Source organism: Microcebus murinus, chromosome 2 (genome assembly GCF_040939455.1).
Source record: "Microcebus murinus isolate Inina chromosome 2, M.murinus_Inina_mat1.0, whole genome shotgun sequence".
NCBI lineage: Eukaryota > Metazoa > Chordata > Mammalia > Primates > Cheirogaleidae > Microcebus > Microcebus murinus.
Genome location: NC_134105.1, coordinates 125317347 through 125332864, shown reverse-complemented (window position 1 = coordinate 125332864; position 15518 = coordinate 125317347). Strand labels below are relative to the sequence as shown.

The 15518-nt window shown below is 36.9% G+C and overlaps 1 protein-coding gene across 5 annotated transcripts in view; it reads left to right on the top strand.

Annotated features, from left to right (window-relative positions):
- Positions 1-14049, top strand: part of LOC105875481 (torsin-1A-interacting protein 2-like) — a 28822-nt gene extending 14773 nt beyond the window's left edge. For 3 of the 5 annotated variants that reach the window (XM_012772555.3, XM_012772554.3, XM_076000422.1), the window contains 4 exons: positions 5891-6058; positions 8119-8634; positions 11228-11329; positions 11986-14049. In XM_012772555.3, the coding sequence (XP_012628009.1) occupies positions 6025-6058; positions 8119-8634; positions 11228-11329; positions 11986-12749 (1416 nt within the window). In that variant the 5' untranslated portion in view covers positions 5891-6024 and the 3' untranslated portion in view covers positions 12750-14049. Of the gene's footprint in view, positions 1-3578; positions 3619-4412; positions 4507-5890; positions 6059-8118; positions 8635-11227; positions 11330-11985 lie in introns of all 5 variants that reach the window. The other 2 variants (XM_076000423.1, XM_076000424.1) reach the window with 2 other exon arrangements.
- The last annotated feature ends 1469 nt before the right edge of the window (positions 14050-15518 follow it).

The window sequence follows — 15518 nt, the reverse complement described above, 5'->3', positions numbered from 1 at the left end:
TGCCCAGGCTAGAGTGAGTGCAGTGGCATCAGCCTAGCTCACAGCAACCTCAAACTCCCAGGCTCAAGGATCCTCCTGCCTCAGCCTCCCAAGTAGCTGGGACTACAGGCATGCGCCACCATGCCCGGCTAATTTTTTGCATATATATATATATATTAGTTGGCCAATTAATTTCTTTCTATTTATAGTAGAGATGGGGTCTCGCTCTTGTTCAGGCTGGTTTCGAACTCCTGACCTTGAGCAGTCCGCCCGCCTCGGCCTCCCAGAGTGCTAGGATTACAGGCATGAGCCACCATGCCCAGCCTATTTTTATTTTTTTTTTTTTTTTTTTTTTTTTTTTTTTTTTTTTTTTTTTTTTTTTTTTTTTTTTTTACAGATCTACAGATAGCATTGATATTTTTTTTATTTATTTATTTTTTTTGAGACAGAGTCTCACTTTGTTGCCCAGGCTAGTGTGAGTGCAGTGGCGTCAGCCTCGCTCACAGCAACCTCAAACTCCTGGGCTCAAGGGATCCTCCTGCCTCAGCCTCCCAAGTAGCCGGGACTACAGACATGCGCCACCATGCCCGGCTAGTTTTTTCTATATATATTAGTTGGCCAATTAAGTTCTTTCTATTTATAGTAGAGGCGGGGTCTCGCTCTTGCTCAGGCTGGTCTTGAACTCCTGACCTCGAGCAATCCGCCCGCCTTGGCCTCCCAGAGTGCTAGGATTACAGGCGTGAGCCACCGCGCCCGCCCTATTTTTATTTTATATTTTTATTTCAGCATATTATGGGGGTACAAATGTTAAGGTGTTACGTATATTGCCCATGCCCTTCCTACCCCGTAGATTTGTATTCTAATTCTAACACTACTAAATGACTTTGGGCATTTTAACCTCTCTGTATCTATTTTCTTCATCTGTGAATAGGTTTGTATTCTAATTCTAACACTACTAAATGACTTGGGCATTTTAACCTCTCTGTATCTATTTTCTTCATCTATAAAATAGGTTGTGTAATAATACCTACCTTACACTGCTGTGGGGTTTAAATGTATTAGCATATACCAATCATGACACATAGTAAATCTGTAGGACTAGGAAAGGTACAGGGCAAAAAGGCAAAAGTTAGAACTAGGAAATAATGTAGAGTCTTACAACAGGGATTAAAGCCAGTCATTAGAATGTGGTGCTGAATTAAAAACTTGTTAAATCTCTCCCAGTGAAGGACAAGCTTGGTCTTGGGACTAAGGTGGAGCCTATATTGTGTCAAATGGTCTTAGGTATAAGGATCAAGAGGCCTGGAGGGATGGATGGACCCAAGGTAGATCCTTGTCAAATTATTTAGATCCATTTAAAATCTTAATTACAGTAGATGTAATTGCATCACTTGAGGCTTTCCATAGCCCTAAAATAAACAGGTTGAGAAAGGTTGAAGGATATGCGCAAATTTACTCAGGTCATACATGCTAGAGTCACAATTAAAACCTAGATTTAAGTATTCTAAAGTCAGAGTGCTTTGTAGTGTGTTTAATATAAGCTTTTTTAAGGTGTCATGGTGAAAATCTTAGGTCCCACAGCCAGACTACCTGAGTTCAAATCCTGACTCTGCCCTTAGCAGTTGTATGTTCTTGGGTAAGGTTCTTAACCTTTCTACATCTCAATTTCCTTATCTGTAAAATAGTAGGAATATTAATAGTACATACTTCATAAGATTGTTATGAAGATTAAATGAGTTAATACATAGTGCTTTGAATGCTGCCTGGCATGAAGAAGGCATTCAATAAATATTAGATTTTATAGTTATTGTGTATGCTTTATATGTTACTTTTTTCCACAGCAGGATTATAAATTGTTTGAGGGTCAAGATTTGTTTCTTTTTATCCCTAGAGCTTAAAATGGCATCATTCACTAAAATAAAGTGTTTAAAAATAAAGTGTTTAAAAATAAAGATACATACTTGTACCCTGACTGCCTACATTAGTCATGATAGCATTTACATCTAAACTGCCATCCTGGAATTAATTATTCTTTTTAGGTTTTCTTAGTTGCTAAACTTATAATTTCCTTCTCTGTTAAAAAAAATTAAATCTTTGTGTTTCCTGATAACTACTCCTTTCTCCCCAGGTTTTCCCTAGGTTTTCTTCTCCCCTTCTTTTTGCTGGTCCCCATGGCAACACTAGCAATTTACTGGATGGAGTAGAGAATGGGTACGGTCCTGCTGCGCTCTCAGCCCTGATCTTGTCTCACAGACAGCTTTTCCTTGTCCTATATCCTCCCAGCTGCTTGTGACAAAATATATAGGAGGCTGTGGTGGAAATGTACCTCTGTAATGTGAGGTCATTGTATGTGGGCCCAAAGAGTTACCGTTCCTTTTCATACTTTTCCTACAGAGGCTAATATATTTTATTACTCATTTAAAAAAATCATTATCTACATCAAAGATACAGAAAAATGCAGAGAATAACAAGCACCTGTGTACCTAGATCTAAACTACATTAACATTTTGCCATAGTTAACCTCAGTTCTTTTTATTTTTAAAGAAATTTATACTTTTGAAATCCACTTGCTCTTGGAGAAGCAAGCACTAAATGGGAGTTGATGTGTACCCTTTCCATTTATTTATTTATTTATATTATAAATTTACATATATGTAAACAATGCACACGGTGACAGAAAGAATGGAATACTTTCAAAAGTTTCTTAGCATCAAGTTCATATTTTTTCATGTAATATGTATTAATTTGCAGTTACCCTTAGAAGCCTTAATTTTATGTGTTGGAGACTCCTAAACTTGGTTATGTGACTGTTATGCAAAGGGTGTTTGGTATACCACACAGTGGCACCTACTATATTGTCAAAGCATTTACTGTTGCCCAGTGAGATGAGGCAGAAAGGGTAAATCTTAAAAGAGAACAGGGCATTCATGTTTGCAGAGGGAACAGTGAGGCAAATTTGTGTCCCTCTTTTAGAGAAGTTCCTGGAAGTTGAATTAAGCAAAGCATCCTCAGCCTACAATTTAGTGCATTCTGCATAAATGGAGAATAAAACCCTATGGCTTTAACCTGTTACAAGCCCTGATGGAGACAAAGCAAAAGGATGTAAGTTTTGTTGCAGATTTCAGGGTCATAGGGAAGTGGAGATGACATTGTTGGGGTTAAATTTTTTTAAGTAGAAAAATGAATCTTTATTACCTCCACCTATGGGGCACTGAAAACCAACATTTCACAATTAAACTTGTAAGGGATTCACTAAAATAAGTGTCTTTTGTGCAGCCCACAGGTCTTCATCATATCCTTATTTCAAAAAATATCATCAAAAATATCTTTTTTCATTCATGGTTATGGAATGATTTTTTTCTACAGCTACAAAAAGTCCCAGCAACTCCATTTTCCATCAGGATGAGGCTGTGCCTCACTTCCATTATACAGTCCAGCACTCAGGTTCCTAATGAACATATTTCCTGGTAGGGATTGGATACTGTTCAGAAGATTGACCTGCCTCTGGAAAGCGCCTTCCAGATCTCTCCGATATCCTACCATGTGACTTTTTGTGAGGATGCATCAAGTAACTTCTTGTTTGTCCCGCTTCTTTGCAGCAGTGAACAGTGCTGATACGTTTCCAAGAGTCTAAATGAAGTGAGCTACAGAATTGCTATGTGCTTTGTGACAGGAAAGGTGTTATGTCAAGCATTTGTAAGATTAGAGAAATACCTGTCTGGCTCCTTTGCAGATTCTTTTTTATTTTAACCTTGTAACTAAGTAATACATTTTGAAAGTATTCAGTTGTTTGTTTTCAATAAAGTTTATTGAGGATAATCTACATACAATAAACGTATAGATTTTAAGTTTGATGACAAATGGAACCACCACCTCAGTAAAGATGAAACATTTCATAACCTCATAAAGGTTTCCTTGCTGTTTTCCAATCCATACTCCTTCCTCCGGTAACTACTAATCTGTTTTCTGTTACTTTTGATCGTAATCATTTGCCTATTCTAGAACTTCATGTAAATGGAATCATTTGACATACACTTTTATAGGTGGCTTCTTTTACTCCTTTTTTATATTCATCCAAATCTAAAAGGGATGACAAGGAACTCTCCAGATTTGAGGCATTTCTAAGTGTTCATACCACCAGAAAGAAGGGTCTGTCCTTAACTCTTCTCTTCCAGTTTACATACACCATCACTATTCATATATTCATTCATGTGTTTTTTTGGTTTTTATTGAGACAGAGTCTCGCTTTGTTGCCCAGGCTAGAGTGAGCGCCTTGGCGTCAGCCTAGCTCACAGCAACCTCAAACTCCTGTGCTCAAGCAATCTTGCTGCCTCAGCCTCCTGAGTAGCTGGGACTACAGGCATGTGCCACCACGCCCAGCTAATTTTTTCTCTATATATTAGTTGGCCAATCAATTTCTTTTCTATTTATAGTAGAGACGGAGTCTTGCTCTTGCTCAGGCTGGTTTCGAACTCCTGACTTCGAGTGATCCGCCCACCTCGGCCTCTCAGAGTACTAGGATTACAGGTGTGAGCCACTGCGCCCGGCTGTCATTCATGTTTTATTTTTTATTTTTTATTTTTTTTTGAGACAGAGTCTCGCTTTGTTGCCCAGGCTAGAGTGAGTGCCGTGGCGTCAGCCTAGCTCACAGCAACCTCAAACTCCTGGGCTCGAGCGATCCTTCTGCCTCAGCCTCCCTGGTAGCTGGGACTACAGGCATGTGCCACCATGCCCGGCTAATTTTTTATATATATATCAGTTGGCCAATTGATTTCTTTCTATTTATAGTAGAGACGGGGTCTCGCTCTTGCTCAGGCTGGTTTTGAACTCCTGACCTTGAGCAATCCGCCCGCCTCGGCCTCCCAAGAGCTAGGATTACAGGCGTGAGCCACAGCGCCCGGCCTCATTCATGTTTTATATTCTTTTAAATTAAAATATGGAGTTCCTACTATACACTAGGTACTATGCTGGCCATTTGGGATCAGAATTTTTAATTGGTAAAATTAAGAGTACTATGAGAAAAACACAAAGTTGCTAGTTAGCTAGCCAGCCCCTTATCTAGGCTATCAAAAAAATGTAACACTTCACAAAGCTCTGAAATACATATTTTTGAATTTCAATCCTCATAACAATCCTTAATCTTGTTTTTACAGGCAGTGAAAGTTAAGTAACTTAGTGATCAATTTGTTTTTGACAAAAAATAATATTTAACTATAAAATGATACTCAGTTCTTGTTGCTTATAAATTACTACTGATTTTGATTTCTTTTTTTTTTTTTTTGAGATAGAGTCTCACTTTGTTGCCCAGGCTAGAGTGAGTGCCATGGCGTCAGCCTACCTCACAGCGACCTCCATCTCCTGGGTTTAAGCAATCTTCCTGCCTCAGCCTCCTGAGTAGCTGGGACTACAGGCACGTACCACCATGCCTGGCTAATTTTTTCTATATGTATTAGTTGGCCAATTAATTTCTTTCTATTTATAGTAGAAACGGGTTTCGAACTCCTTACCTTGAGCAATCCACCCATCTCTGCCTCCCTGAATGCTAGGATTACAGGCATGAGCCACCATGCCCGGCCTAATCTTAGAATTTTTTTTAACTTCCATGCCAGTCTATTCTCTTTACGATTCTAGACACTTGATCTAATTTTTTATACTCTTTCAGCTATACTGGAATATATTAAGAGATTATGATGTCCATGCAAGGATAATAATAGTCTGTATCGATTTTTTTTTTTTTTTTTGGTCTACAATTTGGAGTAAGAACCTCATGACAATGAAAAGCAGTTTTTCTTTACTAAAAAAGTTTCAGAGAGGAAACATTCCTCAAACTAAACAAATTTAATAAAAGTGAAATTGGCATTTCCCCCTTGTATGAATAAAAAGTCAATTAATTTTTTTCATTTTATTTTAGTCACTGTATGTATGCCTTGTTTCCTGGAAGCATGAGTCTGTTGGGACTTGGGACAAGAAGAAAACAAGACATCTTCACAAGGAAAATCAGACACTAAAAAACTACCCCAGATTCTGAAGAGATAGAACACAAACATGACCGACAGTGGACTTCGGGAGCCTCAAGAGAGTAAGACTAGTTTATACAGCATGGACGTTTGTGCTGCAGGAAAATAGGCTGTGCTAAGAGAGAGAATCTCTGATGACTGAACCTGAAGCTTTGAAGTAAAAAAGCTAATTCAGTGGATTAATTTGTATTATTATTATTTAATATTTACTGAATTTTACTATAATACCAGACCCTAATTATAATGTAAGGAACATAATTGTTTTAGAGACTCCAATAGTAGGGACCTGTAATACTGGAAAAATGTAATGCATCTTTTAAAAAGCTGATAGAGGCCGGGTGGTGGCTCACCCCTGTAATCCTAGCACTCTGGGAGGCTGAGGCGGGAAGAGTGCTCGAGGTCAGGAGTTTAAAACCAACCTGAGCAAGAGCGAGACCCTGTCTCTACTATAAATAGAAAGAAATTAATTGGCCAACTAATATATATAGAAAAAAAAATTAGCCAGGCATGGTGGCGCATGCCTGTAGTCCCAGCTACTCGGGAGGCTGAGGCAGGAGGATCGCTTGAGCCCAGGAGATTGAGGTTGCTGTGAGCTAGGCTGATGCCACGGAACTCACTCTAGCCTGGGCAACAAAGTGAGACTCTGTCTCAAAAAGAAAAAGCTGATAGATCTTTAGATGTATAAAATAAAAATTTAAAAAACTGCTATATTTAGAGGGGATATTTCAGTTATAGGTAAGAGTGAAACTTAAGTTCTTTTTCCTGCTTTATATGTTTATATAAGAGATATAGGTAAAATATGATATAGGTTTTTCAGAAGAGAAAGGACATTTATTTAAAACTCTTTTTATTGGCTGAGTGCAGTGACTTGTGCCTGTGGTCCCCAGCTGCTCAGGATGCCGAGGCAGGAAGATCGCTTGAACCCAGGAGTTCACAACCAACCTGGACAATGTAGCGAAATGAGCCCACCCCCATAGCTTGCACCCGCCTCAAAAAACCCACAAAAACAAAAAATCTTTTCATTATGGAAGTTTTTAAGTATTATAAAAGAACAGTATAATGAATCCCTCATGTACTCAACATCCAGCTTCAGCTATTACCAATATAATGCTGATCTTGTTGCCTGCCCTGGATTATTTTAATGTAAATCTAAGACATAATATCATTTTATTTTATTTGTAAGTACTTTAGCTTCCATCTCCAAAAGATAGATTGTTTTTTTTTTTTTTAAACATAACCAAAATATCTTACAGAACATTTCTGGCTGTCTCAGTGGCTCATCCTAGCACTCTGGGAGGTCCAGGAGGGCGGATAGCTTGAGGCCAGGCATATCTGGCATTCAGATATCCTTGATTGTCTCGTGTTTCTTTAATGATTGGTTCTAAATTGGATTTAAACATTATGGTCCACATTGTATTTGGTTCATGTGTCTCTTGAGTCTCAATCCATAGGTTACCCCTCCTTTTCTTCCCTTTTCTTGCCATTTATTTTTATTTCCTGCCATTATTAAAGAAACACAGTGTTTTGTCTATTGAAGTTTGCCCCATTCTGGGTTTTACTGATTACATTCTTGAGGCATAATTTAGTATATTTCTTTATCCCTATATTTCTTAGAAGCTGGTAGTTCTAGAAGCTTTATCAGATTCAAGTGCAGTTATGTGGGAAGAATATTTAACAGGTGATCTAGTAGTATACTTCTTAATGCATTGTATTGGGAGGTTAATGACAACTGGTTTTTCCCTGTTTTTGTGATATTGATCCATAGGTTTAGCAGTTGTCAGTCTGGTTCATCCATTATAAAATTCCCCATCAGCCTTTTGCATAATGGTTTTAGCTGCCATTGATGATCATTGCCTTTCATTAGGGAGGAAGATATATTTAATATAATGAAAAGTTGGTTCTGTCACTCAGAATTGTTTTATATTAGCATTATTTGTTGAGTTTATTAACATGATAATAAATTTGTTTTAATCACCTTTAGAGGGAGCCAAGAGAAATAATGTTTAGGAAGAGTGCCTTGTAAACCATGAAAATCTATATAAATATTATTAATCAGGGACCTTGTCAAAGTACAAAAATATGGGAAATTATTTTTCATTAATTATATATTTTTATCTCATAGACTCTCAAAAGTATTCGGAAAATGATCCATCAATAAATTCTCAGGCACAGGAGACCACAATCACAGCAAGTACCATTGAAGAAGCTCAGACTCCACACCCTGCCTCTGGTCTTAACAAAGAGCACCAAGGGATAGAGACAATAAATCCAGAAAGTGCAGATACAGTTGATGAATCAGAAAGTCCAGATGAAACAAATTTTGGGGACTCTCCAAAGGAAAAAACAGAACATGAGAACAACCAGAGTTTTCAGGATAGAAAACAAGGGCATCACGTCCCTTCAGAAAATCTGTGTGAAGAACCCTTGGATCCAGATCCTGACCATTCTGCAAGTGATAAGGAAGGAAGAGCAGATGTACACTTAGAGAGCAGCTCTGCAGCCCTCCCTGAGGAAGTGAGTGACAGAACTGGAGCTTCTCAGGAGCCATCTGCTGCAGTAATCCAGGAGGCCCAAAGCCCTGGTCATTCCAGGGTGGGTCTAGAGAGCCAGGATACACTGAGGAGGCGACTGCCTCCAGGTGAGAGAGCCCACTGAATTACTATCCTTTTGTGTATTGTCTGTTACTGAGAACACAGCAAAAGTCAAGGGCCTTTTTAGAGAACTTTTATCTGTCTTTCATAGGGATTAAGGCCTCTGGGCCTTACGCAAGGTAACACAAAGCATTATGGCCAAGTTGGGATTAGAATGAGATTCTCATCTAGAGTAGCTCATTCCACTACATGAAGTTGCTTCCTACCCATTAACTGCATTCTTTTTTTTTTTTTTTTTTTTTTTTTTTTTGAGGTTTGCAATAGGTTGTACATTAACTGCATTCTTAACAATATTTTTACTTACTGTTTATATTAATATTAAGGCAATATGATAAAAAGGGGCATGATTTTTAAAATATTGGTCCCTGGCCTTTTCATTATTTCTTTTGAGAATATTGTGACTTACAATTTTAAAAATCTTTTACTATTAGGGAATCTAAATGTTACATAAATCAAAAGATGGACATATTTTAAAACAAACATTAATGGTACAGTATCCTTAGCTCAGTCACATTTCAGTTTTTTTAGGACTTTGAGCAAATCAGTTAATTGCTTTATACTTGATTTTTCCTGCTTATATGTTTTTTTTTTTTTTTTTTTTTTTTTTTTTTTTTTTTTTCCTGCTTATATGTTAAGGGGAACAAGCGTATCTTCCCTTATGAAGGTAAGAGTTGAAGTTGCTAAATCCTTACTTAGGACTCTACATATGTGGAGTCGAGTTGGGGCCCTATGACTTGCTCACTTGAATGACCTTGGGCAAGTCTCTTAACTGCCTAGTACTTTAGTGTCCTGTTTGTAAAATGAAGAAGTTGGACAAGATGATATCCAAGACATTCTGTTTATCAGAAACTTGACCAAATACTAGTAATTCATGTTTCACTGCAAATCAGTGACTGATCTCAAATGTGTGTCTCATTCATCAGTCATTTGAATAGTCTGTAACTTCAGTGTAGGCAAGGACTGTGTCCCTTTCATTCATAGCGTATCTCTGGCACCTTTCACAAAGAAACAACTTCATGAATGTTTATCAAATGAATGAATAAATGTGATTTGTATAGACCATTATCTGCCATCAGAGTTTCACCATATGCAGGTTCATTGTGAGTAGAGAAACAAAATACTGTTTAAAACATGCAATTTATGTGTGGGAAGCAATTTAGCTTAGTGGAATGAGCTAATCTGTGATCTAGGAATGTGGTCCCTAACCCCCAGGCCAGCACTGGTCCATGGCCTGTTAGGAACTGAGCTACACAGCAGGAGGTAAGCCGCAGGCCATCCAGTGAATAGCTTCACATCATGGCATAAGCTCCACCTCCTGTCAGATCAGCGGTGTCATTAGATTCTCATACGAGCAGAAACTACTGTAAACTGTGCATACAAAGGATCTAGGTTGTGTGCTCTTTATGAGACTAATGCCTGATGATGTGAGGTAAAGCTGAGGGGCTGATGCTAGCACTGGGGCGTGGCTGCACATACAGATTATCCTTAGCAGAGAGGTTTGATTGCATAATAATGTAATGTGCTTGAATCATCCCAAAACCACACCCTGCCCCCAGTACTTCCCTATCCTCCTTCCATGGAAAAATTGTCTTCCATGAAATTTGTCCCTGACGCCAGAAAGGTCGGGGACCACTGAAGGAGATAAGAAACCTCACTCTGATCTCAACTCAGCCACATCTCTTTAAGTGACTTTGGATAAGGCTCTTAACATCCTCGGACCTTTTTTCATGTTAAGTAGGAGGCTGGAGTTGGTGTTCATTAACGATCCTTTCAGTCCTTAAATTCTATGATGTGATATTTTAAGAACCAATTTTTTGGTGTGGTATGAACTCTCCTCTATAGGTTAAGATGATTCTACTTGTCCATGCTAATAGAGGTGTCTGGCTGGAGTTTCAAGCACATATCTAGATTCTGGAGTGATTTATAAAATGTTGCCCTTTATTTTACCCAAATATTTTAAGATTGATGTGCTTTCCCTGCACCTATATTTTTACATATTTTATAAATTTTCTTCACCTTATATTCCTTGCTTTTTCTCCTTCACTAAGAGTTTCAGACTTTCTTTTGTAAGCTATTTTGCAAGTGTACAGTAATTTCTCCTGTCTCTGAACTTAGTGCCTCTGTTAATTTTTCTACTTGGGATCTTAAAGAGCCATGTGAGACTGGAATTAGAGCACTATTGCCCTATGATGTTGAATCTTGTGAATAGCTAACATTCCTTAGATCCCTTCTTAATTGTGTACATTTTGTTGAGTCACATTTTAGATAGGTTTGGCTACAATATTGGAATGCCTATTTCTTTGTCTTTGATGTAAGGGGCAGTGAGGAATTGTGAATGTAACAACAGCATCCTTGAAAGAATTTCACAGCACTTCATTTTATTTTTCTAAGTAGAGTAAAAGTAATAGTGAACCTTTAAGGAAATGTCAAGAAAAAAGTTAGCTTTGTATAAAAGAAAATTTTACGAAGTATCAAAATTCTCTTAGTCAAATAATTCTTTGAGTTGGTGAGAGATATAAAGGTATGCACACTGTCAATAGTGTACTGTCTGAAAATAATATTGATTCCTTTTCCCCTCAGAGGCTGAAAATCGTCAACAAGAAACACAAAAATCGGAAGAAAAGAAAGAGAATGCACAAGAAGCCATAATAAAGATTAGTAAAAAGGCTTTTTGGAGCTATGGTAAGAACAAATGTGATTTTACTGCAGTGTTGATTCATATTCAGAAATCCTCAGTGAGAATGCCTAGAGAATCAGCAAATTTAAATAGTTTTAACATTGTATTAATATATTTTTTTAAATGTTTGACAGTAAGTCATAGTAAAATAGAGCAATAGAGTTTTAGGGATTTTTTTTTCCCTTAAGAATGCTGGCTAATGTTTTGCTGTGCTTAACAGAATAAAAAATTCCCAGAATAGAAAGGACTTGTCTTAAACAAGAATCTGAAACTGCCTTTCAATTAGAATATTAACTTCTCAAGTGGCATTTTTAAGGTTTGACCCCTAAAAAAAAGTTCTGCTATATAGGTACTTTGAGAAGGTAGAGGAAAATCCTGATAGCTCATTTCTAAATTACTTCATTAATTATAACAACAAATACATAAACTTAGATTTTACCTTTTAACAAGGATATTGTATCTTCAAATAATTAACTCTGAGAAGAGATTAGAAAGGGTATTTCTGGTAGACTTAAATAGCAGAAAGATTAAATGAGTTAGGCAGAAGAAACTTACCACTTCCAGAGTAAAACCTGACAATATCTCTGCCTCATTTCAGTTTACCACAGGCTTTGTTTCTGACTCACGTTCTAATTTTCTATTCCTTTCTCATTCTTTTCAGGCCCCATCTTTGTTGGCTTCCTGGTTGTGGCTTTTGTGCTAAATTCTGTTAATAGCTACTATTCATTTCCAGCCCAGCAAGTACCCCAAAATCCAGCTTTGGAGGCCTTCTTGGCTCAGTTCAGTCAGTTGAAGGATAAATTTCCAGGTCAGAGTTCCTTCCTTTGGCAGAGAGGACGTAAGTTTCTCCAGAAGCACCTCAATGCTACAAACCCTACTGAGCCAGCCACGATCATATTTACAGCAGCTCAGGAGGGGAAAGAGACCCTGAAGTGCCTGAGCCACCACGTTGCAGATGCCTATACCTATTCCCAGAAAGTCTCTGCCATTCAAATTGATGGGGCTGGAAGAACCTTGCAGGACAGTGACACAGTCAAGCTGTTGGTTGATATGGAACTGAGCTATGGATTTGAGAATGGCCAGAAGGCTGCTGTGGTACACAACTTTGAGTCCCTTCCTGCGGGCTCCACCTTGATCTTCTACAAGTATTGTGATCATGAGAATGCTGCCTTTAAAGACGTGGCTCTGGTCCTAACCGTTCTATTAGAAGAGGAAACATTAGAAGCAAGTGTAGGCCCAAGGGAAACTGAAGAAAAAGTGAGAGATTTACTCTGGGCCAAGTTTACCAACGCGGACACTCCCAGCTCCTTCAACCACATGGACTCAGACAAACTGAGTGGGCTCTGGAGCCGTATTTCGCACCTGGTACTGCCTGTCCAGCCTGTGAGGAGCATAGAGGAACGGGGTTGCCTTTTTAAAAGCTAAGCTCAGAGTTGATTATAGAAGGCACAGGCTTATGAAAAAGTTTAAAGGCCTTCCATTCATGAGGAAGAAGGTTGATAAATGTGAAGAAATAGCCTGAAAAGCACAAATGAACTTATGTTAGAAAAAGAGTTTCCATATTTTACTTTTTGTAAAATCTTTAATAATCTAAGCCTTGACAAAGCTAAAAATTGATGACTTATTTTCTTTGCCTTTTCGTGCAAATCAGATTTGAAATATATAGCATGGTATCTATAACTGAGGAATATTTTAAATTCCAAAATACAGCAACAAAATCATTGCACAGGAAGATACTCTTCTCAGAGTAACTATCAAGTGATTTTTGTTTTCTTGGGTGAGGCTCTAAAGAAGGTAGAGCCTCACTTTTAGGCAGTGTTTGAAATTGGACAAAAGTAATTACAATTATGAAGCAATGATAAATTTTAGAAAACTTTTCAATTACACATTATTTTTTAAACTCACTTTAATAATGTAGTTGTGGGATTATATCCTATTTGTAGTTTTTAGTAGTATGAAAAAAGAATTTAAACCATTGAACACTTACCCTAAATACTATATGTAAGGCACTGTGCTTTTTTTCCGTTAATGAGCTAAGGTAAGAGCAGCTGTACTCCAAAAATGTTCTGGGCCAGGTGTGGTGGCTCACACCTGTCATCCTAGCACTTAGGGAGGCTGAGGCAGGAGGATTGCATTTTTTTTTCTTAAGTCATGTGATTATGGAAGGATTTTAGGAAACACTAAGAAGGTATCATTATTGATACCTAAAAAGATTACAAAGACATGGGGAAGAATCTATTTGAAAATATCTGCCACAGGAAAAACACATGAATCTGTTCTAACCAAAGCCTTAAGTTGTGATCAATTGAGTGTAGGGGCTTACCTGAAGGAACAGTTTGCATTTGGGATGCTGATGAAATCTTACAGTCTATTTCAGAAAAGACCCAAACACAAAGCATAGTGAATGTATTAAATAGTATCAGTGTCAATCCAATATAAATTCGAAGAAATTGGAGAAAAATCTACATGCCATATTTGATTTTTTTCTGTATTTCTGGATCTTAGATGCTAGCATTACATCACACAAAACCAATGGTGCCTTGTGGAACTGTTATGTTGGCCTGCTGACCTGTGCTACCTCAGATCTATAGAGTAACCAGTATGGAATGCATGTATCTAATCTCTGTGAGTGATTCAGACCACACTTGAAACAAATATTTTTACTCTTCCTTCAATTGAATATGATTTTTCATCATTTACTTTCAATAAAATTTCAAAAAACAAAGTTCTAAAAGTCACAATTCCCTTTTTTTTTTAACTGTTTATCCTTTTTAAAAACACTTTTCCTTCCATGTGTAAGTGCAATCAACTAAGACTGTTTTCAGTTTTCTGTTCACTATTTCAAAAATCATTTTAAAAAGAAGCAGTGTATTCTGGGTCTTTCTATGAATAAAATTATTTTTAAAGCATAAACTATATATTTTATAAATGTACAAATAATTAAAATCTAATATATTCTCTTAGGTTAATTTCTATTCAATTGTTTCTATTTTTTACATTTTTCCAGTTTTCAAATTTCCTTTTCTGTAGCTAGTAGTTAATTTTTCATTATTGGAACAGGTAATTTGCTTATTTGACTTAGAAAGTAATTTGTGGACATACGATATCATACATAATAACTAAACATCACCACTTAATTACTATCCAGAACAACTTTTATTACATTGTACATAAATATAAATTACTTCTTGAGTAACACCTTGTAGAAGCAAGTGGCAGAGTCAGAAACTGTATTTAGATTTGTTTTTTACCTTAGAATAAATTTTAGGTTTTCTATTTAGTTGCCAGGGATTGACAGAAGTTCCAGGGAGTTCATATTACTAAAGATAGTGATGTTAATTTGTTTCTGTTTCAATTTTTTAAATCAATCAATAAAGTAATATATTTCATTTGGAAGCCTCTAAGTTGTATGGTAAGGCCTAGCATGCCTATGACTCACCAACCTCTAAGCTAATGAATCGGCTAAATAGTGCCAGCCACTGAGATAATTTTGACCCTTTAAATAGCTTTTAATTGATTTATACTTTTATCTGTTGAAGACAGGAAGCATAACGAGCACTGATGTTAAAATGATACAGATACAGCATGTGAAAGTGCATCATTTAATGGGAATAAGGCTCATCCATGCACAGTTTATTTGTAGAGAAATACTTTCAAATAGCAGCATGAAACTTTTTTTAAACATGAAACCTTTTATTATTTATTGTTAAACCAGTACATCTTTATAAAGACCATAATATTTTATAAAAGCAGTTTTTATCTTTTTTTCAAGTTGAATATATAGTTAAATGCTAATCTTCATTTTAATGTCTTCACCAATCTGAGTATATTTCATTTTAAGATTTACTTATTGAGAACTTGTGATTTTGGTTTTTGTTCAAAATTCAGGTACCTTGAACACTGCATCACTTGTTCAACAGGAAAATCAATGCTTATCTTTATAGGAAATACTTGTTGTGAATAATAGATTGGCAAAGATGATGTTACCAGTTACAGGAAACTAAATAAAGTTAGATATCCATGTAAAATTTCCCCACATGACTTTAAAATAAGCCTTATTTTTATTTATGTCAAGTTTTAGATACTAGGTTGCAAAATACATAATGACGTGGGCCTAAATTTGCCTTATTCTAATGAGGCTGGGCTGTTAAAACTCTTTTCCAACTAACATACTGCCCTATAACTTCTGAGTCT